We start from the raw sequence: 27,070 nt of genomic DNA on the forward strand, positions 1-27,070 counted from the left end.
TTATGTTAACAAAGCAAGGTTGTGGGTTCGATCCCAGGGTAATCTTAGAAACAAATGTATAGGACAATGCAATGTTAGTTGCTTTGGATAAAAGTGTCTGCCAAATGCATAAATGTAAATTCTGTCATCATTTACTCACCCTGTTGTCATTTTAAACTTGTGAAATTTTCTTTCTTCAGCAAAACACAAAAGAAGATATTCCAAAAATTGTTGGTAACCAAAAACCATTGGTCCCCATTGACTTCTATTGTGTGGACACGAAACCAATGCAAGTCAATGGGGACCAATGGTTTTCTGTAATCAACATTCTTCAAAATATCTTCTTTTGTGTTCTGTAGAAGAAACAAAGTCATATAGATTTGAAATAACAGGAGGGCTTATAAATAATGACAGAATTTTCATTTTAAAGGTGAACTATCTATCCCTTTAACACACTAAGAAGGTAAGTGAAGGGAGGAATGGATGTCTGTGTTGATGGGAAGAGCAATGATGGTGTAATTTATAACAAAGAAATTAATTGCAGAAAATCATTCAAAGTTAACAGTAATTGCTGTCATTGTTGTACAATTAATGCCTAAGGCGTCTATAAAATGTATGTAGCTGCTATGAAATTAATGTTGGTGTTTATTCATTTGGCTACATATGAATCCCAAAGGGCATACAACATTTTAGAAGGAAAGGTTTTCCTAAAACTCTGTGCAACAAAGACTGGTAAGATTTAGTTATGTAGCATCTTTCCTCCTGCTATACAAAATAAATATGTCAAATGTTTTAAATAAAGCATATAGAGACTGTGGGCACTGGTCACTTTGTTAAAAAAAGAGGCAATAAAAAGAGGGCATTGAACACTTCTGCTAGTGATGCTTCTTCCTTTTTTACCAGATTCTCAAAAGTGCCATTTTACAGTATTGTTCTTCAGATCCAGATACAAATTCTGTTACCCAGAACTGTGCAAACTTCTGTATGTGAGATTAAAGCTGCACGGCAAACGCTGATCTTCTACTGAGGACACATACGTTAACTTAATTCAAAATCAAAAGGAATTCAAAAGCAACAAAATCTAAGAGCAAAACAAATCAAGACAAAGAAAAGGGTGAAATGGGGGGAAATAGAAACATAATTAATAGAAAGATTACCCTATAGAACGGCCATATTCAATGAGTGAAACTGAAAGACCCTCCAGCTAAGCCATCAGTCTCTGGTAAAATGTTCTCCCTGGTATATTATCACTGTGCATTTAAAATTCCTTTAAAAGTGCTGCTACCCTGACAAAAAGACTTTCATCTAAGTAAGGATATGACAGTGCTTGAACAGAGTAATGCTGTTACATTAGATGTGTTGTGTAATAAAGCTTTTTTTCTAGATAAATGGGGCAAAGTGTGGAAGAAAAACTGAAGGACAAATGGAAGGAAGAAAAATGTTACTAAAGAGTCTGTGCAAACATATCTGATGAGCCATATGCCCTACGATGACTATAAATTCTCTAGTGAGTCGTGTGTATTTTAATGTCTCATAAACAGTCAGGTCTATCTGAGGTCTCTGTAGGCTCTCTGTCAAACTTGACCTTTACCAAGTGAAAAGAGATGCAAATAGCCAGTCATTCCACTGTGATGCGTTCTTTATTATTGTAAATTGCTTTAGAAGCACCTGGATCCATTGAGGAAACCTTTCAGTCATCTCAGTATTTTAATAATATGATTTACTCACTCACACTTCTTTTTTCTCGTTTCAGCTGAATTGTAAAAGCTAGCTACAGTAAGGCTAGGTGTACAGTTATAGAAAATTAAATACAGAGCAAATGGAAACCTGTGCTTATCTCTCCTTTGTCTCAGATATTTCTTCTGAGAAAAAATCTAGTAATCTCATGAAGTCTCCATTAGAGTTTCAGAAGAGATCTCAACAATATCACAAACTGAGCTCAGATTTGCCAAGTCTGCAATATAATTATGAACGTTTCTCATCACATCCAAATGATTTGCTTTACATACATTTTACAGCACTACTCTCAAAGGTGCTGTGTGTATTTTTTGAAGAATCTATTTACAGAAATGCAATATAATATACATTTGTATGTTGAGGTGATAATAAAGCGATATGTCTTTATTACCTTCGAATTAGCTATTTCTACCTACATACACCACATAGAAATTGGAGGGATGGAGTGAGCCGTTGGTTGCATTCGCAACCTCACCACTAGATGTCGCTACACTAGACCTTTAATGTATTGCTACATGGTCTAATAGCTCCGTTTAGGGCATCTGTAGAAACAACGCGGCACATTTCTATGCAGTGTATGTATAGAAATAGCTAATTCGTATTTATTAACGCTTTATTATGCAAGGTCTTTAGAAACATTTGAAGACATAAAAACTTATATTATATTGCATTTCTGTAAATAGATTCTCCAAAAAATACACACAACACCTTTGCTGTAAAATTAATGTAAATTAAATCATTTGGATTTGATGAGAAACGTTCAAGACATATGTAATTTTTATGTCTCCTAAGCAATTTTAGGAAAACATCTACATGAAAACTATCTACTGAGCTATGAAAGAGCAACCTCTAAACGACAAAAACGGGTCAACAAGATTAAAACCTCATGATGAAAATTGTTGAGTCATTTTCTTTTCTCCAAGAGTGAAAAACAGTACATACATCAGTATGTGCAAGTCCAGTCTGTGGCATTGAATTTATTTGACTATCCCATCTACTTTTTAAGCTTTTAACTAGTTATCTTTATTTATATACAACAGGTAAACTGAAAAATGTTTTAACTGGAAACATGAGAGGATGATGCATGCAACAACCACAAAATCCACTTATGGCTCTTGTATCTCTTTACTCTCTCTTCATCACCATGAGGCTTGTTGCCGGATCTGCAGGGAAAATAGTGAGACGGCATTTAGTTCAGAACTCTCTCAGGAGTACAGTGCATTAGTAAGGATAAAGCCTTGCAAACAAATTCACACTGAGTTGAACTCAGATTTATTTTAGCCTGGATTAGTATGCAAAGAAACTCTAAATTCAGAACAATGTGCCCAAAGATAAATTAGAAAAGGAATGGAGGACGTGTTATTTTAGAAACGTGGGAAAGAATCTCACGGGGCCAGGAGCAGTGCCATACATACTCTAAATGTCAAGTTGTAATCTATAGAGTCACGATAAACAGGATCATAACCAAATAATTTATATTATTCTGAAATATTATTTCCAAAAGTTATTTTGCTCTGTCTAAACAGTTTATTTTGGTTGCTAGGCCACACACAGCATTACTATGTTGGTTGACCTGCTATACTGTTACAAAACCACCACTAAGCATTACTAACAAGAATAGAAATTCATGCTGGACTAAACTAGCCTTTCGCCTTCCCACTGTCCCTAAACATTTCATCCATATTCAGACGTGGTACTCTAATTACCTTTGTAGTTATCACCTTTGAAAAGGTTTAATTAGCTCGACAGATCTTGTAGAGTGGTCCTTGTTCTTGCAAGATTTTTTACTTCATGTCCAGTTTAAAAACATTCTTACTCAGTGCACGGAAAGGCTAATGCAGTCAATGAGCCAATGGATAATTTAGAAAAAAATACTATTTTGAAGAATTTGTTAACTAAGATCTCACCTGTCATCATGTCATTACAATATTTCATTTTTGCATCATATACAATGCAGCGTATCACACATTTCCAATAATGATATTGCCATGACAATTTGCCATGTAATTGCAAACCAACTATATTAAGGTTCCCGGACAAGGCTGAAGATTTTTTTTGTAAAGCATGTTTGTAAAAACTACTTAAATGTCCTTATTTAACAAAGTCTTAGTTACAACAGGACAGAAACTACGGATATGCATTTGCGGCTGGACAAAGGTAACATCAGAGAAAAGTCTTAAAATCAGGGAAGGAAGAAGACCAATACTTCACAAGAGGTAGGTCAAATCAGTCGTGTGAAGCCCAGTGGCAGGACAAGCACCACAGCCCACAGGGTATCAGAACTCCAGACGAAGCCCAACCAAGCAAAAAAAAACAGCAGTCAGCAACCCGGAGACTACCCAGACTACCCAGCAAGCCGTAGGAAGGAAAATGGATGGAAGAAGACCTCAGATACTTTGGCCTCAATCCTGCAACAAAGAATGGGCAACCATTGACTCGGATATCGTCCAGCTTTTAGCAGGGCAAAAAGGAGGTGTCGAAAAGAAACTGGAGAAGATGGTGGGATCATATACACCTATGGGGTGGAGAGATTTGGAGTGAAAAGCAAGAACTCAAGGTCACAGAAGGAGTTTACGGGCTGACCTAAACCCAGGAGACAAAAAGAAATCGACAGACTTGTCAGAGAAAGGAGGAGCCTGAGGAAACAGTGGAGGAAAGCCACAGAAGAAAAAAGAAAGGGCCTAGAGGCACTACAAGGCGATATTAAAAGTCGCCTGGCCTCTTTCCGAAGAGCAGGGAGCTTGAGAAAGCAACATAAGAAGAAGGAGCGAACCAGGACCGCTTTCTACCAAGATCCTTACAAGTTCGTCAGTAGCATCTTTAGCAAGGAGAAAACTGGAACCTTAAAGTAGCTATAACAGATATTGTGGAGCACCCAGGGAAAATGTATTCAGACAATCAGAGGCATTAGCCATCTCCATTCCAGAGGACATGCCACCAATATCAGCTATCAAGACACCAGATTAACACAAGGCCCGCTAAATGGAGCGAAGTTGAGTGTGCAGTAAAAAGGCCAAGATCAGCTTCAGCTCCTGGACCCAACGGTATACCATACAGGCTCTACAAGAAAGCCCCTGGTGTGTTGAGGTACCTTTGGAGATTATTGGCAGTGGCATGGAAAAAGCAGGTAATACCAAAGGTCTGGAGAATGCCAGGAGGCATACTGATCCCCAAAGAGAAAAACTCCTCAACTATTGATCAGTTTCGCCAAATTAGCCTATTGAATGTGGAAGGTAAGATTTTATTCAGCGTTGTGGCTGATAGACTCTCTGGATTTCTGAAGAGAAACAACTTCATTGACACTTTAGTGCATAAGGCAGGCATAGGGGGTTTCTCTGGATGTTTGCAACATGCTAACATCATCTGGCACCAGTTGCAAATGGCAAAAAAGGAGAAGAAAGACCTGCATGTGTTTTTTCTAAATCTTGCCAATGCCATTGGATCAGTGCCATGTGAGCCCCTGTGGACTGCCTTTGACTTCTTCCATGTTCCAGATCAGGTAAGAAAGCTGATTAAGGCATATTTTCAGGATCTCCAATTTTGTATTACCACACTTGATAGTTCCACCGCGTGACAACAGCTGGAGGTTGGTATAATGGCAGGTTGCACAATTTCACCACTGGCTTTCACAATGGCAATGGAAATATTAATCCAAGCATCGCGTTGGGTGGTTGGAGGACAGCGTTTGAAAAATGGGTTGCGCCTGGATGACATGACAACCATCGCAACAACCAAAGCATGTACAAAGCGGCTGTTGGATAAACTCCAGGAGAACATTAGTTGGGTACAAATGGAGGTCAAACCAAGCAAATCCCACAGTATTTCTATTGTCAAGTGCAGGCTTACCAATCACAGGTTCTGTATAAAGGGTGAGCCTATACCAACGGTCACGGAAAAGCCCATCAAAGGCCTTGAACGGTGGTACACCGCAGACCTTACAGACGCCGAACAGGTGGAACAACTCATGCAAGAGACAGCCAGTGGACTCAAGAAAATCAATAATACAGCTCTTCCTGGGAAGCTGAAACTCTGGTGCTTCCATTTTGGCTTATTACAACGCCTGATGTGGGCAATTTCAATGTATGAGCTCACTGTGTCTCAGGCCAATAACTGGAAGAGATTGGTGAGTACACAAGTGAGGCAATGGCTCGGGCTACCAAGATGTCTTAGCAACATAGGGCTGTATGGGAATGGAGCTCTCTCTCTTCCCTTTTCAAGCCTTGTGGAGGAATATAATTTCACCATGACAAAGTTAGAGATGACGCTCAAAGAATCCTGTGATCCCTGTGTAAGAGATGCTGCTCCAACAGTAGTGATAGGAAAGAAATGGAACCTCAGCCCACCAAGGCCGTTGGATGAGATGGGAAAGCATTGAACGGCACAATATCACTTGGAGTGAGCTGTGGAGTATGGAAACAAACAGACTAAGTTTCATCATAAGAGCTACATATGATGTGCTGCCCTCACCAACAAATCTGCATGTTTTGTATGGGCAGGATCCAGGCTGCCACCTATGTGCAGCTCCAGCAAACCTCGAACATATTCTTTTGGGATGTAAGAAGAGCTTGACACAAGGAAGATACACATGGCGCCACAATCAAGTACTAAAGTGCTTGGCTGCAGCAGTAGAGACCAAGAGAGTGCAACAAATGCCATCCCCCAAAACGCCAAGGCTAACTCACTAAAAAGGCAACCCTTTATTCGGGAGAGGGAGACACCGCGGGCCAAACACTTAACCCCAGATTCATGTCTGCTGAGTATAGCCATGGATTGGGAAATGCAAGTTGATTTCAACCACAGACTTACTTTCCTCTCGGAAATCGCATCGACCAACCTGCGGCTGGACATGGTTCTATGGTCCAGCTCCAGTAGGACAGTCTTCATAGTTGAGTTTACTGTTTACTGCTTCCTCCCTGCATAAGGCGTAGGAAATGTCCTATTGGGCAATTCAACTCTGCTGAAATAGTGGGTTTATAACAACAACTAATTTAAACTAATCCTTGTCCGGGAAACCACAGTGTTTGAATTTTTTTCTTCACATTAAGTGGCTGGACTCATATCATTTATATTCTCTGCCCTAGTTCACATAACACAAAAGAAACTTTCACAGCAAAGAATTTCTTGCACAAAATCAAAAAATGTAAATGTAAACCACAGCTGAAGATTAACACATCAACACGTTTAATGCCTTGTATTTTGCTTGAGCACTGTTATGATTCATATACACTCAAAAAAAAGTTTTTTTCTGCTTGTTCAATTTACTTAACCTGATTAAGTGAAATCAACACAACATGATTTTTTATGTTTAGTAATATAACTGAATCCATTCATGTTGGGACAACATAAAGGAGTTGTCTTTTCTTAACATAAAATAGTTATAATTGGGCAGTGGACTTTTATTTCCCACCATGCTTTGTGAATAACTGCATTTTGTGGGGTTATTTTCTTAATAGGTTTTATTTTATGCATTTTTCAGTAAAAAGAAACACATGTTAGTGTTCATTTATCTTTAAGGTTATGAAGAGTTATTATTATTATCTTCATACAACAAGAATATAATGAATCGTTTCAAACAAATTATATTTTGTACGAGAAATTTCATTCAATTTTGTGTATAAGTTTTCCTTAATTTAATTAAGTTCGTTCACCAACTTCTTTTTGAGTGTAGCTTTATTATATGTCACGAATTGGTAGGGAAGAACCCGAGTGCAAGCAGCAAGGTGGTGTGAACACTATGACTAATAATAAACCCACACGACACAAAAAACCCATGATGGGGTAAAATGCAAACTATATAGACAAACTTCAAAATAAGAGTTCCCACGAGGGGGCAAAAAACAAGGGAACAGGATCACAAAACTTACACACACATGACTTAAGTTCGACAGAACTAAGGTGACACGGCAACAAGACAAGGTAAATTAATCCACATGGTCGTTTCAGCAAACGAATTGAACATCTGACAAGGTCACAAGCAAACATTGCAAACACTCAAAACGAACAAACACAGGACAATAGACATAAGGCCATTAAAAAGGGGACCAAATCAAGAGGGAACAGATGTGGGGCATGAAATAATTAGCAATCAATAATGAAGAGACGAGAGGGCGGGAACAGAGATGACACCGGAGAAAGTGTGGAAGACCAAAAGGGCCAAAATCCCACTCTTCACACAAAACAAGAGGTTCTGTCATGGTCAAGAAAAGCAAAACAAGGTGGGACAGAACCATGACATTATATGTACATGCTTTAAAAACACGAAATTTGTTCTTCAAACGTTTTGGTAAGGTAAACGTTTTTTGCCCTTTCACTCTTTAATCTGAATGGATTTGAGCATTATACTGGTATATTCTCCACATGATTAGGTGTAATATTTTTTTATCTGCTCTTGACAGTAACAGTAATACGCTTTATTTGGGTGAGAGGATTAAACCCTGAAAAGCTGTGCTGGTTAATTAATGCAATGGCCCATGAAATCATATAAATGTCATGCATTTCGTAAGTGGACAACTATTTCAAAAACTATCATGTGAATGCCTGCATAAAATTATACACAAACTAGAGTCTGTCTCTGATTTGAAGCGCTTACATTAGAAATTCAAAACGAAAAAGCTGTAAAAATAACTGCAGGAAAGAAAATCATTTTGTAATTTAGAAGTAGATATACAGATAAGAAGCATAATCTAAAGTTATTTTGCTTGTCTTCAAGGAAACTCATTTAACCTGTAGTCAGCACATTTTCATTAGGCAAGGCAAGGCAAGGCACGTATATTTATATAGCACATTTCATACCCAAGGGCAATTCAAAGTGCTTTACATAAAATGATTGACAGAATGAAATAAACGTATCTTTAAATTGCAAATGATTTAAGATCACAAATACTTTAGATTTTAAGAAACACTAAAACAGCAATAAAATTGATTAAAAATGTGAGTGTATATATAAAAAGAATAAGAGCAAAATAAAATAAATTAGAAATAGAAGTGCAGTTGATGTAAACCAGCACAGTGCTCAGGTTGTGAATGCACAGCTAAACAAGTGTGTTTTTAATCTGGATTTAAAAGTAGCTACTGTTGGTGAACGTCTGATGTCTTCTGGAAGCAGATTCCAGCTACGGGTGGCGTAATGGCTAAACACTGACTCGCCCTGTTTTGAATGAACCCTTGTTATCTCTAACTGACTTGATCCTGATGATCTGAGAAGTCTGTTTGGTTTATATTCAATGAGCATATCTGAAATGTATTTAGGTCCTAGACCATTAAGTAATTTATAGACAATTAATAATACTTTGAAGTTGATTCTAAAAGTAACTGGTAACCAGTGTAAGGACCTGAGGATTGGAGTGATATGCTCAGATTTTTTGGTTCTGGTCAGAATCCTGGCAGCAGCATTCTGTATGAGCTGCAGCTGTCTGATAGTCTTTTTGGGAAGACCTGTAAGGAGTCCATTACAGTAATCCACCCTGCTGGTGATGAAGGCATGGACTAGTTTCTCTAAATCTTGGCTTTAGACAAAACATCTGATATGTTTCTGAGATGGTAGTACGCTGATTTGCTTATTGCTTTGACATGACTGCTGAAACTAAGGTCAATCTCCAAAATGACCCCAAGATTTTTTACTTTGCTTTGTGTCTTTAGACCTCTTAAGTCAAGGTATGTGTTTTACCTTGTTAGTTTCATCCTTGTTACCAAAAACAATAACTTCAGTTTTGTTTTTATTTAACTGAAGGAAGTTTTGACACATCCAGCTGGTAATTTCATCAATGCATTGGCAAAGAGTCAATAGGCCTGTAGTCATTGGGTGAGAGGGCTAGGTAGATCTGAGTGTCATCTGCATAGCTGTGGTAGGCAATTTGGTACTTTTTCATTATTTGGCCAAGTGGGAGCATATACAAATTGAAGAGGAGCGGAGCAAGAATTGAGCCCTGTGGAACACCACAAGTCATGGGTGTCCAGTCAGATTTATGGTTGCCTATGTTCACATAGTAACCTCTCCCTTTAAGGTATGACCCAAACCATTTAAGTACCAACCCAGAAAGACCTACCCAGTTTTCCAGCCTATGTGGGAGTATCTAGTAAAACCAGAACTGAAATTTTGCCTGAATCAGAATTCAATCGAATATCATTAATTATCTTAGAATTAGAATATAAAGAACGGCTAAGTAGATGATTTACAGGATGGAAATAAGATGATAAAAATGAAATGTAACTTTAAGGTACATATCCTTCAAATTATACAATGGTTCCTAAATTGTTAATTCATCTCAGAGAAATGTGATATATGTGAAATAACTTTTGAGGTCAATAAAGAGATATATCATTTACAGTCTACATTTAGGATGGGAAACATCTACTGTACTGTATACTATTAGTGTACTTTTAGTATACAGTAGGCCTACATACAACTCTCTTAATAACTTGTATTAACAGTTCACCCATAATTGGAAAATTATGTCATCATTGCTTACCCTCTTGTCAATGATGTTACTTTCTTTCATCTGCAGAACACAAAATATATTTAGATTTTTGAAGAACATTGGTAATCGAACAATGACGGTATCATTTCGCTTCTATTACATGTACACAAAACCAATGAAAGTGAATGGGTACCGACGTTGTTCAATTACCAACATTCTTCAAAATATTTAGGGTTGGGTAAATGAACAAATACATTTTCTGTCAAAATATCTTTATTTTTCAATGGACAAAATTTGATTTAAAACACACATGAGGAAGAATTCTAAATTATATTTACAAGTATTATTTATGCTAACAGTGTCTCATAAAACCTATGTGAGAAATACAACAGCTGTCCCACTGGATGGTTCTTACATATTTTATAAAAAAATCATTAGCTTTATCTCCATGACACTGTTCTGGATTGTTAATGTAATGTTATGTTGAAGACCATCTTAAAACCTCTTTTTTTGGCAATCTCGGATAAATACCAGGTGGCTTCTGGCTGAAGTTAAGATCTGTATAACAACTTAAAACATAGAAAATGTCAATAATAAGCAATCTACAAATCAAGCAATGGATGGATAATGTAAGTAAAGACTAAGGCATTTGGAAGGTGTCCAGATTTTAACAACATTTAATAACCCATAAAGAATGATCTATTGTAAGATAGAAAACTGAAAATTGACATTCCATTCTTCAGATCAGTATTAATTATCAAATAATACATTTAATCTCTAAACTAGCATTTCAATTTGTTTTTAAAATGTTAACTTCATTGATTAACAAATTCTCCAGTCATTCATGATTAAAAAGTGAATATATTTGAGGTAGGATGGAGACATCTGGGCCCGTATTCTTAAAGCTTCTAAGAATCCTCTACGAAAACTCTTAATTTAACTTAAAAACTTCTATGTAGAGGTCTGGGATTGGTTGGTTAACCAAGAAGGGAAAAAAAGAGATCTTTTAAGTATACGGTCATTAGTTTGAAAGTGCACTTGTCTTTTTTCTTGTTTTACCACACACACTCGCACTATATATATATATATATATATATATATATACACACATATGTATATATTCTTTAATTTTTGCTGTTAATGTCAACGTATTTGATAGAAAATGAACATTGACATATTACATTTCTGTAAGTGCTGTAGTTGTTTTTGTGATCACTTTAGAAGGTTGTGACAGAACCAAATCATCTCTGCTGCATATAGCTGCATTTCTCCAGCTGCTAAATATATTAAATGTAGTTATTTCTTCTATTTCTGGCACTATGGTATTTCTGCGCTGTCTTGGAGATGTTAGCGTGTCTCTAATAGGATCAGTCACAAATATGAACCCTGCACGATCTGTTGAGTCTTATTCACTGTCATTCAATTCAATGTAATTTTATAGCAATTTTACAATTTGCATTGGATCAAAGCAGCTATACAAGAAAACCAAGATAAACAAAAGTTGAACATACACACAGAACAATAAAAACATCTGATAAACCTTAAAAGAAATATGGAAATTGTCATGCATTGCAACACATTTCTTCTCACTTTCATGTTTCGTCCATTTTCTCTGCTGTTTAAGAAACTCTTAAGTCTCTTAAAAGTCCTCCTCGCTACTTCTAAAATTTTGGATCTTTAGAGGTTAAGATGCTTTATGAAATACTTTTTCTTTACAAGGATATTTTCAGTAATTCTAAGGGGAAACACCCACATTTCTAAAAGTTTGCTTAGAATTTTGTCACAAGGAGCAACTCTTTGCGCTAAGATTTTTCATGAATATGGGCCCTGTAGTCTAATAAGGGGATTGGGCTCAAATCCCTAAGTGGGTTATATTTGCATAGTAAAAAACGATAAAAAAGCAATTCATTCGTTTTTCTGATGCTTATATTAAAATGTTATACACTTATGGTCGGTTTACAACCCATATAGGATATAACTGCTAATGTTTAGTTGTTTATCAGTGATTTGGTCAAGAAAGTTGGTAACATTGTGACAGTTACATGACCCAGTGTCTGGTCCACACCACATTTCACGGAAAAGTACATTTAATCAAAATTGAGAAACTCCTTATAAACAGGCACCGAGCACAAAATCTGAAAGACCAGCACTTATAAAATGGTTATTTTTAAATATATTGCTCTCAAGCAGTAAGTAAATAAGCCTGCAGGGCAGATACACATTATACATATTTAAATAATTCACACTTAGATTGGGACAGATCTACCTCTGGCCAAATCCATTCAAGTTATTGCTTCCAGGTGGGGTGATGGTGATGGAGTCTAGAAAAGGACGGAGTGCTTGGCCAAAAGGTCTAAGGAGAGTAAACAAGTTTCATTTAATGCAATTAAAAATAACAATGAAATTTCTGAATGCATTGGGTAAACAGTTATAAGGTGAAACTTACGTGGAGAGCACCTCAGATGGAAGATCAGTTATGTATGAGGGAATCTTAGATCCAGTTAAAAACTGTGCCACCTCACTACTGAAGTTGTTACAGTTGTGTTCGAAAATATGGTATTTTTCAGGACTGTGGAACAGAAAGATGAAGTATGGGAAGTTTCATATTAGTATAATTTGCTGATTTGAAATTTGTCATTTCTTTGCCACTAGTGGTTCCAAATGAAATAATAAAAAAAAAACATTTGAGTTATTGATGATATTTTGGGATGCTCAATCAAAATTTAATATTGATGTAAATGAACCTTTGGTTGCCTACTTAAATACACATTAACTGGAATAAAGAAACTTCTCCAATTTAAAAAAAATTACAACCCCTTTAACATCTGTGAAAATCATACCAATTTTCCGTTACATCCAAATAAAGATATGCTGACCTGTAGGAGCCACTGAGAGACGAGAGATATTCCAGAAAAAGGTCTCGGGGAACTTCTGTGTTTCCAAGATCCACAATGGAGTCAGGCATACCCAGAAGTGTCCCACCCTGAAACATGACGGTGACATCATGCTACTGTTTATGCTGGATTACAATCATAAGGCGCTATTTTATGAAGTATCTCTAACATATCTGACATTTCTCCTTTCAGAAATTTCTCCTAGCTACTACTGTTTCTAGTCCATTCTCTTACCGGAGGGCAACTTGAAATGCCCACTCCTCCAAAGAAAAACTCTTCCCCAAAAGCCACTATAGAGGTGTGCCTTCAAGAACAAGAAACGTAATAAGTGAATGCACTTTTAGAAGACATATCTCCATAATATTTACAAGAATCAAGGTTTCCAAAAAGGTTAAAATACTCACCATATTCCCTCGAGGTGCTTTCCTGTATATTTGGAAGGAAATGTAATAAATATTTATTTTAAATATGACATTAAATAAAGAAACATTTCTCGTGAATGTCTAACATTCTCTCCATAAAAAAAAAAGCTCTCCATTACTTTAGGAGCAATAAACACAAACAGAAGCACTATCCTAGAAGTATATCAAATTTAAGATAACTCACCTAGCATCATGAAACTCAGTTGACGGGCCATTCCTTTTGACAGGTCGTATATGTACAGCTTCACGTTATAAGAGCTTTCACCAGCCATCGTTACAGCTTTAGACCAAAGAGTGTTTACAGACGAAACCGCAGGGAAACAGCGCTATAGCTAGCAAAAGTGAAGCTTAGCTTGAGTTTCTCACTCTGCCTAACTCTAACAAATACACTTCACAGTTCTGCACTCTCACATTCTCAACGCTACAAGATTAAATCATTTCAAATCACGTTAGTTGTGCTTTTAAATGATTTGAGGAATAAAAAGAAACACGAAAGTTGACAGGTAGCTGCCAGCGCAACAGTGACTCAAGATATTCGTGAAACCGGTTATGACAAATATGCTTATTCATTGACTGACCAATGGCAGCACATGCAGATGCGTAACATCTGTTGAAATATCTTGAACACTAGATGGCGCAGGTAAAATTAATTATGTTATGATGTTCACCACAGAACAAAACATGACCCATTCAGTCCCTCCCCTAGAAAATCTCTGATTTTTTTAGGGCATTTTTGACTACCTTCATTTCACGACTTAAATGTATTATGGCAAATATTTAAATAATCTGCCACTACAAGTAACATCTTTAAATGCACTTACTTTTGTCCTGTTACACTAACCACGCCATTGCCTCTCTCATTAACTTTAGTTTACTTCCTCGTTTGTGCACAAGCAAGTCACGTCACTCCGCTCCGGTTTCACCATTGGATATTGCTTTTCAATACTCGTTTCTGATTGGCCAGTAAAGCTGTCATTCAAATTTTGGCGCTTGTGGATACGTGCGCGGTCGTGTAGGAATACGATGTTTTTGTTTTAAATCAAAGTGGCAAACCTTACGTTTATAAAAGGTCGCTGTATCCTACCCGCGTGTGAAAGTTAACCTCGATACCATTCTTATAGATATCGGAAAGCAATGGCGGAGTGGAACGAGTTCTATCAAAACGAAGACGATGATGCAGAGCAGGACGAAGAAGAATCTGGAGGTTAACTGCATTTATTTTTCTTCACTCTATAGCATAAGTTACACTTTAAACTATTTTAAACTGACCTGGGTCAGAACAAGTGAAACTAAACTTCAGTGTTTTTACTTAAACATTATAGGCGATTACAAAGTCAGTGGTCGTGACAGTCTCGTGTTTTTGGTGGATGCATCCAAAGAGATGTTCGTCAAGGGAGAGAATGGGGAGTTATCAAATTTTGACATGACAATGCAGGTGTATAGTAAATTAAATTTGAACAGCCCCCATTCATTCATTTTTTATTTCCTGTGCTTTCTATGTCTACATAATAAAAGTTGTCGATCTTGTGTTTAGTGTGTGCGTAGTGTGTACACCAGTAAGATCATAAGCAGTGACAAAGATCTGGTGGCTTTGGTATTCTACGGGACTAAGGAAAGCAAGAACCCCAAAAACTCCTTCAAGCATGTCTATGTCTACCATGACTTGGATTCACCTGGTGGGTAATCTGGTGTATGGGAAATTGAAAAAAGAAAAAATGTGTCCATTGTCTTACAGTATTTTATATAGAATGCAGTAGCATAATCTCAAGCTTGTGCATCTACTTTCTGAAGTTTTGTTTTATGGGTACATGTTTAACTTTGGAAGCCATGACTTTATGATGGTGTGAAAATGCAAAACTGACTAAGAACTAAAAAAGAACTGTCTTGCATTTAAAATAAGATTGTGAAAAAGGCCTGTTATGAGGCTTCCTCATAGTTCAAAATCGTAAAAAAAAACTGCTGAATGCCTTTTTTGTTTCTGATATCAAAAGGAAGATTTCTCAATAATCTCATATATCTTATTTTTTATTACTTCATTAAACATTGACAATGTTTTCGTGATTTTAATATTGTATACATTTTCAGACCTTCCTTACCTGCCTGCATGCATCAAAGATCTTTCAGATTATGATTTTTTTGAGGGTAGATTCATCTCACCCAATATTTGTCTTCTCAGGAGCTCAGCGTGTTCAGGATGTTGATAAGCTTCGGGGTGAAAAAGGAGCTCAGTTGGCCGCAGAGGTCATGGGTAGCGGGCAAACTTCCCTTGGAGATGCTTTGTGGTGCTGCTCCAACCTTTACAGTGACATCAAGCTGCGACTGTCCCACAAGCGCCTCATGATCTTCACTTGCAGGGACAATCCTCACGGAGGAGACAGTGCGAAAGACAGACAGACTCGTACCAAGGCTAATGATCTTAAAGAAACTGGTAGAGTCATTTGAGGAGAAAGTGACAAGATATGGTGAATGAGGAACATTGTGTAACATATGTTTTGCAAGTGATTGAATCCCTATTTTCTCCTCAGGTGTGGTCATTGACCTGATGCATCTTACAAAACCTGATGGATTTGATGTTTCCTTGTTCTTCTGTGATATCGTAAGCACTCCTGAAGATGAGAGTGAACTTGGCCTTCAGTATGAGCCCAGCGGGAAACTCGAGGACTTGCAGAAGAGGGTCAGAGCCAAAGAGTTAAAGAAAAGAGCTCAAAGCAGGTAAACACGAATGCATGTCCAGTGGAATAAAAAATTGGATTCTGGCTGTAAAGAATTGTAATAGTTTTTTATAATAAAAATGGTATGTAATATTTTGTTTTGTGTCTCTACAAAGGTTGAAATTTTCTCTTGGAGGTGGTGTCGATCTGTCAGTTGGCGTATATGTGTTGGCCAGGACTGCCAGAAAACCTTCTGCCGTCAGGCTTTACAGAGAAAGTAATGAGCCTGTCCGCACTAAAACCCGTCTCTTCCACACCCACAATGGCAGCTTACTTTTACCAAGCGACACAAAAAGAGCACAGGTACATTATAGCATCACATTTTAATTTGTGATCACTTTTGTTTGAGAGAAACTACATTTTATACTTCTTTTCATACATCCTCATGAAGGTTTATGGGAAGAAACAGATTGTGATGGAGAAAAATGAGGTGGATGAGATTAAAAAGTTTGATGATCCTGGTTTGGTACTGATGGGGTTTAAACCCATGGACCGCCTCAAACTGCACCATCACATACGACCTTCACTCTTCATGTATCCTGAGGAGGAGCAGATATCAGGCAGGTCTTCATTTGTATTCGTTGAATATTAAAACATTGTAAGCTCTCTCAGTCAAAACTATATTTTCATAATTTGATCTTGCACGTTTTGGTAAGCTGTTTTGTATTTTTCTCTGTGGTTTACAATAGGAAGCTCCTGCCTGTTTACAGCTCTGCTTTTGAAGTGCAGCGAGAAAAATGTGTTTGCCTTGTGCAGATACATCCCTCGTCGTAACACTCCACCCCGGTTTGTGGCGCTGGTTCCACAGAGAGAAGAACTGGATCAGAGTCAATCGCAGGCAACTCCTCCGGGTACATCATGTTATATTGTTAATTGGTGAATTTGCTTAAATAGTTGATCATTTACGTACAACATACTGTTCACAAAATGATGGTATTTGAATTGTTGACATTCATATAATAGTGTCTTTCTTTAAGGCTTCCATGTGATTTTCCTGCCCTTCGCTGATGACATACGCACTTTAGATGTCCAAGAGTGTCCCAGAGCTTCTGATGAGCAGGTGAGCAAGATGAAAGAGATCGTGCATAAGCTCCGCTTCAAGTACAGGTGAGTGGTCTTTCATAGCCATAACAGATCATGCACAGTTACTGCAGAGCATATCTTTCTTACAATCCCCAGGCATTGAGTTTTAATTGAATGTTTCTGATTTATTTTAAAGGAGTGATGCATTTGAAAACCCAGTGCTGCAACAGCACTACAGGAATCTAGAAGCTTTGGCTCTGGACATGCTTGCTCCAGAGACTATTGAGGATTTAACAAGTATTTGTTGTTCTAAATTGTTTTAATAAAAAAATTCTTGTTTTTTGTACCGTCTCACCCTTTTTGTACTCTCCTTCAGTGCCAAAGGTAGAAATGATAGATGGCCGTATCGGCTCGCTGGCTCAAGAGTTTAAAGATTTGGTCTATCCTCCTAACTATAACCCAGAGGGGAAGCCTGTAGCCAAGCGCAAACCTGGTGAGATCTTGTATTAATACAAGGCATGTGTTGTAAATGCAAAGATGCATAAATCTATGTATTAACATTCTCAGGTTCTGGCTTTTAAACTGAAGAATCACCATTTTTATTGATGTCTCTCCTTTAATACTGTTCATCTTTTTTCACAGCTGATTCTGGTGGTGGAGCTGAAAAAAAGCCAAAAGTTGAGATGTCTGACCAAGAGCTCAGAGACCATGTGGCAAAAGGCACCCTGGGCAAACTAACAGTGCCTGTTTTAAAAGACGCCTGCAAGCAGTTTGGAGTACGAACGACCGGGACCAAGAAACAGGAGCTCATAGATGCTCTAACCATGCAGCTTTCTTAATGAGCCAACGTTCTTAAAGTGATAGTTCACCCAAATATGAAAATTCTGAAATCATTATTCACCCTCTTGTCATTTCAAACCTGTATAACTTTCTTTCTTCTCCAGAACGAAAAAGATCTTTTGAAAAATGTTGCTGACCGAACAGCGATGGCAGCCATTCACTTGCATTTGTTTTTGTTTTCATACAATAGACGTCAATGGTTGCCACTGCTGTTCGGTTATCAACATTCTTCAAAATATCTTCTTTTGTGTTCTGTGGATGAAAGAGAGCCATACAGGTTTTAAATAACAAGAGAGTGAGTAAATGATGACAAATTTTTCATTTTTGGGTGAACTATCCCTTTAAGGCCTTGCCTCCATATATATATGTCATGATGACTTACATGCTAGTTCAGAAAATAAATCCCAAAAGTTTTGTATGTCTGCACATTTTAAGTGGCTATCATTTTGAGTCAGTCTTGCCTATTCAGGGCATGCCAGACATGATTTGGTTCAGCGTTGTGACTGTTTTCATAATGCGTGCAATAAATGCATCTGTTTTTCAATTTGGACTGTAGCCTTGTTTCACTTTGCTCATCATTCTTCAATCATTTCTATTTACCTGTCTACGTAAGCCTCGGTTTGTATTAAATAGCATGAATTGATGCTTAAAAAATTACATAATAAAACGCTGAACATTTTTTAAATCTTGAATTAGGAAAGAAACAATTCTCAATTCTGCATGCCCAATGCTGCTGAGAAAAATTGTGTGGCCTGAGAGCACATGCAATATATTTTACACAAAACTGCCCCAAGACCTCAAGATGCAAGTGTTAACACAAATGCAATCTAAAACATATTTTGACCAATAAGAGCTAGAAGACTTTAGAAGGTATGAATCGAACCTTGCACAATAAGCACCTGCAGATTTTGCATATTTCTTCAGTGGAGCATAGTTCTAGCAACACCCATGTCACGTGATTTATTTACTGGGAATGCATGAGAGCTGTTGTTCACAATGGGTACATTTTCTGATAACACCTGGAATGTAGCAATCAGGGCTTTACATATGTATCCTCAAAGACAATTTTAAACATTAAATGAAAAGCAGACTGACATATTTGACATTACAGTAGATATAAATAATATAAATGTACAAGCCTACATCAGAATCAGGCGTAGAACTAGAGAGCTGTTTCGACAACCAAGAACAAACCACACACACCCTTACCAAAATAATAAAAGAAAAATGAATATATCCAAGAAGAACCTTTTTTAATGTCATTATGTGGGGCGACCCAGACGTGTTTGACAGCCCCAAGGGACGCAACCTGGCCGTGACGCAAGCCAGCGGAAAGCCAGTGACGTTCTGCGCATGCTCACGACGAGCCAGAGAGCTGCAAGGAAAAAGTACAAGAGACAAAGGAATAAACAAGTCAAGGAGTGGAGGTGAAAACATAAATTTAGAGAAACTTAGAGAAAAGCTGCCCTGACTCTAATATATCGCATGAAGACAGAGGTATGTACCGGGAAGGAATAAACGGAGATTTTGAATTAAACCGTTTCAACCGTTGCTATCGAACGAGTAGCACATAGCCAGAGTGTCAAATTGGTGTGAACGCAGTAGCTGAGATTAAATAACAGCAGCCGGAGAGAAATACTGAATAACGGCATACAGATATTCAACTTGTTATAAGATCTTCTGTTAAACTTGTGTGGTAAGAAAAATAAGTGTTAAATTTCGTTTCAATCCATGATCGGGAGTTATACAGCCAAACAGTCAGCTGGCAGGAAGTTTTACACACAGCCATTCCTTACGCAGTGATTCATGTTAGTTCTTGGTCACTTACCTAAAAGCTTCCGTTTTTTATTCGTACACGTTTTGTTAGAATAACAAGGGCAACGTTGGTGGACTGATTTTTATTCATTGTTCTGTCTTTTTCCTCACTCCTTTGACAAGCATTTCTCTGCTTACCTTCATTTTCATAGGGATATTATTATTGTGGCAGTTGTCCAACCTGCCAGGATTCTGCAGTGCTGACCCATTTACTCCCATTCAGCTGTGCACGTTATACATCTTTTCCTTCCTGATGTCAGCCAAAATGGAAAGAACTGCTCTGTCCTAGTGGTTACTAAGGTGCTCGGCAAGTCTTCATGCAATGACATGAAAGCAGAACCTGAATGCAACCGAATCTGCTTTTAAAAAGATATAACGGATTCACTGAACACTTGTAGTTTTATTGTCACTAACCCACCTTTAACATAAAGGTGTCCCTCAGTTGCTACCTCCCCTCCCCTTGCCACTCATCCCAAGCATCTGAGAGGCTGCTGCGGAGATGATAGTGGCGACATAGCAGGAGCAGGAATGGGGAGTACTCCATGTTCTGGTAAGGGGAGGGGGGTAGGAGGGTTTCAGGAGCTTGGCTGTATGCCATGGAAGGTCACCAAGCAAAAAGGAGAAGACGTCGGTGGACGTAGGTCCGAGTTGGAAGTCAGGCCGAATAGTGGAACACCTCCCACCTCCTTGCAAACTCCTGTCATCTATCACGAAAAGCAACATAAAGAGCTTTGCGCTCTGCACGCCCTTAACAATGTCTTCCAGGACGGGACTGCTTTTAGCAGGGATGCACTTCAGGATATTTACCAGAGGTCAGTGCAGGCAAAACTAAAATATTTTTTAGTAAAATAAGCTGCATTTCGAATTTTTCAATTCCAGTTTTTTTCCCAAACAGGCTCTCCCCTAGCACTTTAGTTACGCCCCACAAGAAAAACATGCTGGGTAATGGCAACTATGATGTAAATGTGATCATGGCTGCGCTGCAGACTCGTGGATTTGAGGCTGTTTGGTGGGACAAGAGAAGGTACGTTTTCCTCCCCTGTGGTATTATTCTGTCGTTAATTAACACCAGCTATCTGTTATATTGTTGATGTGCTCCAAATCTTTGTTGCCCCCCACAGGGACGTTGGCACCATCGCATTGGCGAATGTCACCGGTTTCATTTTAAATGTGCCATCTAATCTGCGTTGGGGTCCTTTGCGCCTGCCACTCAAGCGGCAGCACTGGATAGGCGTTAGAGAAGTAGGAGGAGTCTACTACAACCTGGACTCAAAACTACGCAGTCCTGATGTCATCGGAACAGATGATGAACTTAGGTAAGTGTGAAACTCTGATGGAAAGTTTTTGAACATGGAGATTCGTTTTATTAATCAGCTTTTTTTCAGGAAGTTCTTGCGTCACCAGCTTCGTGGGAAGAACTGTGAACTCCTATTGGTTGTGCCGGAGGAGGTGGAGGTTCACCAGACGTGGAGGTCTGATAACTGAACATTTCACTGCACTTTTTTTCTCCACTTCATACGCAGAAAGGATACAATCAGGCGTCCGTTTAAAAAGCAAATGGAGTTGCACTCAGCCAGTCATGAAAGCACACCGGTCAGACGTTGTTTACACATGCATACAGCTGGACTCTTGCCATGGAGACTAACGCAGCAAAGGACATACACAGGGATATCACAAGACTCTACACTACACTGATCTCAGATTTTCGTTCGGTTTTTGAGCGACTCTGATGCATTTTTTTATACGTTGATTATTTCTTTTATTTTGTACTGTTTCTGACTTGAAAGTGAGAGGTCATTGAGATATTAGTGATGTGTTCTCCCTGTGCATCACCTTCATTCTCTCTTTCCATGTGTTTTCCTAGGCATTCATGTGATGGTTTGAACCGTCTGTCACACATCTAAGCCTCCTCTCTCACATTACACATAGTAAAAGGTATTCCCTTGACCAACTGGACCTTTAACACAAGGGTGCATATGTACTTAAGTGCATGTTCTTGAAGATTAAGAGAAGGCATATAGAAGCCCCTGCTGGATCATGTCTTGGTGACAGATGAGATGCTCCCTGTGTATTATTACAGTATAGCATGGCACCGCAGTAATTGGATGTTTTTGCTAATTCTTTATAACCAAATCGGTCACTTGTTACCTTCTTAAACAGTTACTCTCAATATTCTGATTTGACTGTCATGTTATGCAATTGAGGTTAGTGTTGCTGAATCATAGATTATATGTAAGAACACGGTAAAAACAGATGAGCATTGGTGGTAAATAAGATGTTTAACTGCCAAAAGCTCTGTACTGTAAAAATGAAAGGGTTGTAAAACTGAAAACATATTTCTTATAGAAAATGCTGATGTGAGAGAGGAAAACTGAAACCGCAAAGGTTGCTGAAAGCTTACTGGTAGAGTAAGGACTCTTTAAAAAAGCTTTTTCGTCTTAGATGGAGATGGATTGATGGATTCACATGGCCTTAAAATGTTTACAGAGGGAAGCAGATCACACGTTCAAAGGGAAGTCTAATAATGCATCTCAGGTTATCTTCAGATCCTTGATTCGAGCAGATTATTAATGTAAAAAACGCAGATGCTAGAATTTAAAAGTTACATTCCACTTTCCATACACAGGGTGCTTTGTAAAACAGAAACTGTAGAGATGACTAGATTCCTTTGCCATGACAATCTAAATCCCCATGTCCCTTTTTGCAGGGGGGTATGGACAACATGTGCTCATGCCATTTTTCCCATCGTTCAAATAAAATGCTTATGCTGGCACTTTATGTATGATGTAAAATGTGCTGTGACATCATTAAAATTGTCTTTATATGTACGCAATGCTGAGCTGTTATGTCTTTCTCGTACACACTATTTACTACAAAGTGAAATTTGCATGCTGACGTCGGTTGATTATACGAATTATATATTCGTATTGGAACAAAGGTAACGCAAAACAGAATTTATAATAATTTGTATTTTCTCTAAATATGTGTCAAATTTGAAGTAAATGTCTTATTATTCATACGTAAAGTGCTATTTTCGGTTTGATAATCTGACCAACAGCGACAATGTAACCCCGTTGTGTGGCGCACGGGGGCGCGCTCCGCGCTGCAGATGTGTCGCAGATTTAAAAAGTCACTGTACTCCTGTAGTACAAGGAAATGGAGCGGTGCAAAGCATTAAAATATTGAATTGTAAACAAGTCAGCGGAAGAAAGGGAAGGTGTGTCGGAGGAGGCTACAGCTATTCTAGCCGCTCATGGGATTTATTGCATACTTACTGTAACGATAGGCATAAAGATATTTGAACACTTCATTGTCAGAGACGAACAACTTAGCCGATGGAACTGTCAGCAATCGGCGAGCAAGTATTTGCCGTGGAGTCCATCACTAAGAGAAGAATTAGAAAGGTAATTGATGTGCGCGCGTCTGTTGACAGATCAATCTGCGCATGCTGCACATAAACAACACGCATGAGGGGTGTTGACACATACAAGTGAAGCCTAACTTCGCTGGGAACGCATGGCACACAGTACCTTTATAGGGGTGGTAATCATTCAAGTGATGGAGACTACGCAGTTATCATTTCCATTGGGTTACCACCAGTTACGTTAACTACGGTAAAGTTAATTTAGGTACAGCGCTTTCTGTATGAAAGCTATAATGTTATTAATACAAACACAAGTACCTCGTAATTACTTTGCAGCAGCGATAAAAACGTGCGTTTATCTTAAAATAACGTGAGGCGTGTTCTTTTGTCCTCTCCAGTTTGGTAAAAGATTACCGTTATGAATCTATTGAAATAAATAGGAGGGGCTAACAGATCAGCGTCGTCACTTCTTAATCCTTAATGATGTCAGCGTCATTACGTCAGCTTACATAATAAAATAAACTTCGCAATCGAAAACGGTTTATCTGTATTTTTATTTTATTTTTATGCTTTAGGGACACGTCGAGTATTTATTGAAGTGGAAGGGCTGGCCTCCAAAGTAAGTGTTTTTTAATACATGTTAAAAAATATTGTTCTATCTCAGTTACTGTTAGCTGTGAGTAACTTTATTTTTCTTATATTCCTGTAATTAATTTCCCTTATTGAAATGCATGTTCTTTTTGTATGACTAAAGGTACAGTACATGGGAGCCAGAGGAGCACATTCTAGACCCTCGACTAGTATTAGCATATGAGGAAAAGTGAGCAATTACATTAAAATCATTTTTTATCCACTAATGTAGGATCTCATCCAACGTTTTTCTCTTATTGTTATTTCAAACAGAGAACATAGGGACAGATCAGTGGGTTGGCGGAAAAGAGGTCCAAAGGCTAAACGACTGCTTGTGCAGGTAAACATTTGAATATTTCATTATTTATTTTTGTAATGGTTTACCTCCTTTAACGTCCTATCTTTAATATTGTGCTGTCTCCAAGAGGAACATCTACACAATGGATCTACGCAGCGCACACAAAGATACAGAGAATGCTTCAGAACATCTGTCACTCTCGTTGTGTGGTGATGGGGATATGAGGTTCCCGTCTGCAGGGGCGTGTATGTATCATAATTTTTCCCAGCATAATAGAAAGAAAAAGGCATCCAGAGACACATCGGAGGAGGAATGGGATAGAAGGGAGGACGATGATGACGAGGGTGTTATGGAGGAGGATGAGGAAGAGGAGGATACAAGACAGGAAGAAATTATAACTGGCAGCAGCACTTTAAACAGTAAGTATGTCAGTTGGTCAGAAAACGAAACAGCAGAAATATTTTTTCTTCATGCACCTATTTTGATTTTTAAGAGGGTACCACTTACTATACGTACAATATTTACTATGTTGCAGAGGATGTCAGGACAGGAGGCTGGAGTCCAACTGCTGAATCCGAAGTCGTATCTATGTGTCCTTTGACTGAACAGTGGTGTCCAGTTATGGGACCAGAGGAGGTAACTGTGACAGACGTCACCATCAACTCACTAACAGTAACTTTTAGAGAGGCTTTAGTAGCAAGGGGTTTCTTCAGGAACTGGGAGCTGGAGATCTGATATAACAAGGAGAACGTTGACGGAGAGAGTGAGAGAAACTGAGTCGGTACTTACATCATTTGCTTTGTTTATTATGACGTTGCATGACTTCCAGTGATTCAGACAAAGCTCAACTGCGCAGAAAATATGAAATAATCGAAAAGGATTTTAATGTCATAATGTAATACATTTAATTGTACTGTGGTAATAACCTTCAAAAACCTGCTTTTAGGATTGTTATCCGATTACATTAAAAATATAATTTCATGATTTTAATGACAGTTATGAATTGAGTCTAGGGAAGAGTTTAGGCATTGTTGTATTGACCATGAAACAGTACCAGTTCTCTGATGTTGATCTGTGACATGGTTTTCATTGCAGTAAAGAGTAAAAATTCTACGAAACAATAAACTTCAGTATAAAACATCAATATATACATGTACCTACATTTTCAAATCCACAAGTATTGACCTCTTTAGAGGCAACACTGAAATTATCTCACATTTAGCATTTTAGCACTTATTGTTATCGTGGTCATCTTTAAAACTGCTTGAACAAAAAAATGGTGTGGGGAAAAATGTTACCCTTGTTTTATTTGTTGCTGCACAATCATGTTCCACTGTTACAATGTGTGTGTAACCGCACTTTATTTTTTCCAACACTATAACTTTTTAATAACTTAAATGTTACAGGGTCTGTGCAAATATTTTTCTCACTCCCGATTTAGTCTTCTTGTGCACTGTCACCAAGTATGACTGCACTGTATTGGACAGTAGTCTTCAACGTTAGATTTAACTTGATTACTGTTTATTGGTGTTATTTTAGACTAGGAGAACTGAAGACAACTGTTATATTTTTCTATTTTGACATGAATGTATATTTAGCCTTTAGGAATATCAATCTCTGGAGGCTAAGCTGTTTTTTATGCCACTATAGTAGTAGCTGACTTTGTGATCGATATAAATTTAACTTTGTGTGCCAAATGTCTGTTGCTTTCGCTTTTGAGAATATTTGCACTTTATTTGAAGTCCTGGTATTATGTTGCCATCAATAAAACTTTGGTGTAATTGTATCATTATCCATTGGAAATGCTTTTTATTTTTGATCAAATGCATGGCTGTAGAAGTCATCTCAGATAATCAGCATGATGTCACACTTGGATCACGAGAACTAAAATCACACTGGAAGCAAATTATTTTTGAACGGTACAAACATATTTTAATGTTCAATTAAATAATTGGCATAAATCTGACCACAATAACTTAAAACAAAAAACAACCGGCCAACCAAACAGTAAAAATAATGAAATCATAGCAAGTGTTTTGCTCCTCTCAGCAAGCACCAAAGAGTTAGCGAGTAAAAGTGGTTCAAACTAAAATTGTATGGTTGGCTTTCCAGTCTGAAAGAAAAAGTACAGATCAAAGCAAATGTTTTAGTTGCCATGTTTTTTTACAGTGAATCATAATGTATATACTTCTATATGCACGCATAAGACATTTCCTCAAAACGCTATGATATTTCTCAGCATTCCCAAAGTGGGATGTACATGGTTATGACAGCAGTGTCATTTTGCATCAATACATCTCTGAAAAGTGTAATTTAATATCACCTCTTATAGCTTCAAGTTTTTTAATTCTCAAAAAATAAAATAAAATACATCTGTATATAAAAGAAATGTATTGTTCTCCTTTTTATAAAATAACCAGTGTTATGTAGTTATCTAGCACACCCTTAACTTTCTAGAGAACAATTATTTAATGGGTAAAGACTATCCAGTTTGCACATTTCACAACTTGATTTTGGCCTGCTTGACTTTTCTTCAGGATTGAAACAATGACAGCCAATGTCAGTATACACACAAAGGCGCACTGGTGCTTTCGGGCGTGGACTGTATTTATTTATCAAACTGCCCACATTTCTTCAGAAGGAAACATCTGTTCATTTACAAACATTTTTACAAAAACAATTTCTTTTCAGTACAGATGTTGTCTAAAGAATATAACTTAAATCCCATTGTTCAGAAAACATGTACAGATTGATGTGAAGATTTTGCAGAACCTATATTCCCCGATCCACATTTTGATCAGAGTCATTTTCTACGTTGCCATTGACCACATAGTGTTATTAGTACTTTCATGGTTCCTTTGTTGAGGACATAAAAGAAAACTCATTCATCAGACATGGTGTTTGAAGTTAGGAAACTGTAACATGCATGAAGGACAGATG

The 27,070-nt window shown here is 37.8% G+C and overlaps 5 protein-coding genes and 1 long non-coding RNA gene across 8 annotated transcripts in view; 3 read left to right on the forward strand and 3 right to left on the reverse strand.

Annotated features, from left to right (window-relative positions):
• Positions 1 to 12,202: 12,202 nt before the first annotated feature.
• desi1b (desumoylating isopeptidase 1b) lies at positions 12,203 to 14,315 on the reverse strand. The gene is made up of 7 exons (XM_056772193.1): positions 14,271 to 14,315; positions 13,634 to 13,781; positions 13,432 to 13,453; positions 13,262 to 13,331; positions 13,010 to 13,116; positions 12,580 to 12,702; positions 12,203 to 12,486 (listed from the first exon to the last, which is right to left on the reverse strand). Exons 2-7 carry the CDS (start codon positions 13,719 to 13,721, stop codon positions 12,396 to 12,398), a joined length of 501 nt encoding a protein of 166 aa, XP_056628171.1. The 5' UTR covers positions 13,722 to 13,781; positions 14,271 to 14,315; the 3' UTR covers positions 12,203 to 12,395.
• Positions 14,316 to 14,433: 118 nt separating this feature from the next.
• On the forward strand, positions 14,434 to 18,567 carry xrcc6 (X-ray repair complementing defective repair in Chinese hamster cells 6). The gene is made up of 12 exons (XM_056771396.1): positions 14,434 to 14,653; positions 14,772 to 14,884; positions 14,984 to 15,125; positions 15,626 to 15,877; positions 15,975 to 16,161; positions 16,277 to 16,463; positions 16,552 to 16,724; positions 16,854 to 17,011; positions 17,138 to 17,267; positions 17,380 to 17,480; positions 17,560 to 17,676; positions 17,826 to 18,567. Exons 1-12 carry the CDS (start codon positions 14,584 to 14,586, stop codon positions 18,020 to 18,022), a joined length of 1,827 nt encoding a protein of 608 aa, XP_056627374.1. The 5' UTR covers positions 14,434 to 14,583; the 3' UTR covers positions 18,023 to 18,567.
• Positions 18,568 to 19,259: 692 nt separating this feature from the next.
• LOC130438981 (uncharacterized) lies at positions 19,260 to 19,966 on the reverse strand. The gene is made up of 2 exons (XR_008909397.1): positions 19,852 to 19,966; positions 19,260 to 19,398 (listed from the first exon to the last, which is right to left on the reverse strand). It is a non-coding gene; the product is annotated as an uncharacterized LOC130438981 (long non-coding RNA).
• Positions 19,365 to 22,666, forward strand: josd1 (Josephin domain containing 1). The gene is made up of 5 exons (XM_056771342.1): positions 19,365 to 19,520; positions 19,991 to 20,650; positions 20,734 to 20,862; positions 20,960 to 21,154; positions 21,224 to 22,666. The coding sequence occupies exons 2-5, from the start codon at positions 20,367 to 20,369 to the stop codon at positions 21,321 to 21,323; spliced, it is 708 nt and encodes a 235-aa protein (XP_056627320.1). The 5' UTR covers positions 19,365 to 19,520; positions 19,991 to 20,366; the 3' UTR covers positions 21,324 to 22,666.
• A 289-nt stretch (positions 22,667 to 22,955) lies between these two features.
• cbx7b (chromobox homolog 7b) lies at positions 22,956 to 25,922 on the forward strand. Its single transcript, XM_056770529.1, has 6 exons — positions 22,956 to 23,242; positions 23,778 to 23,821; positions 23,957 to 24,022; positions 24,106 to 24,172; positions 24,258 to 24,549; positions 24,666 to 25,922. The coding sequence occupies exons 1-6, from the start codon at positions 23,174 to 23,176 to the stop codon at positions 24,863 to 24,865; spliced, it is 738 nt and encodes a 245-aa protein (XP_056626507.1). The 5' UTR covers positions 22,956 to 23,173; the 3' UTR covers positions 24,866 to 25,922.
• Positions 25,923 to 26,037: 115 nt separating this feature from the next.
• ep300a (E1A binding protein p300 a) overlaps positions 26,038 to 27,070 on the reverse strand; it is a 20,573-nt gene continuing 19,540 nt past the window's right edge. For all 3 annotated transcript variants that reach the window (XM_056770527.1, XM_056770526.1, XM_056770528.1), the window contains one exon: positions 26,038 to 27,070. This exon is cut by the window's right edge and continues 3,820 nt beyond it. The gene's annotated coding sequence lies outside the window, so the exon portion shown is untranslated.

The sequence above is a fragment of the Triplophysa dalaica genome, chromosome 17 (genome assembly GCF_015846415.1).
Source record: "Triplophysa dalaica isolate WHDGS20190420 chromosome 17, ASM1584641v1, whole genome shotgun sequence".
Taxonomy (NCBI): domain Eukaryota; kingdom Metazoa; phylum Chordata; class Actinopteri; order Cypriniformes; family Nemacheilidae; genus Triplophysa; species Triplophysa dalaica.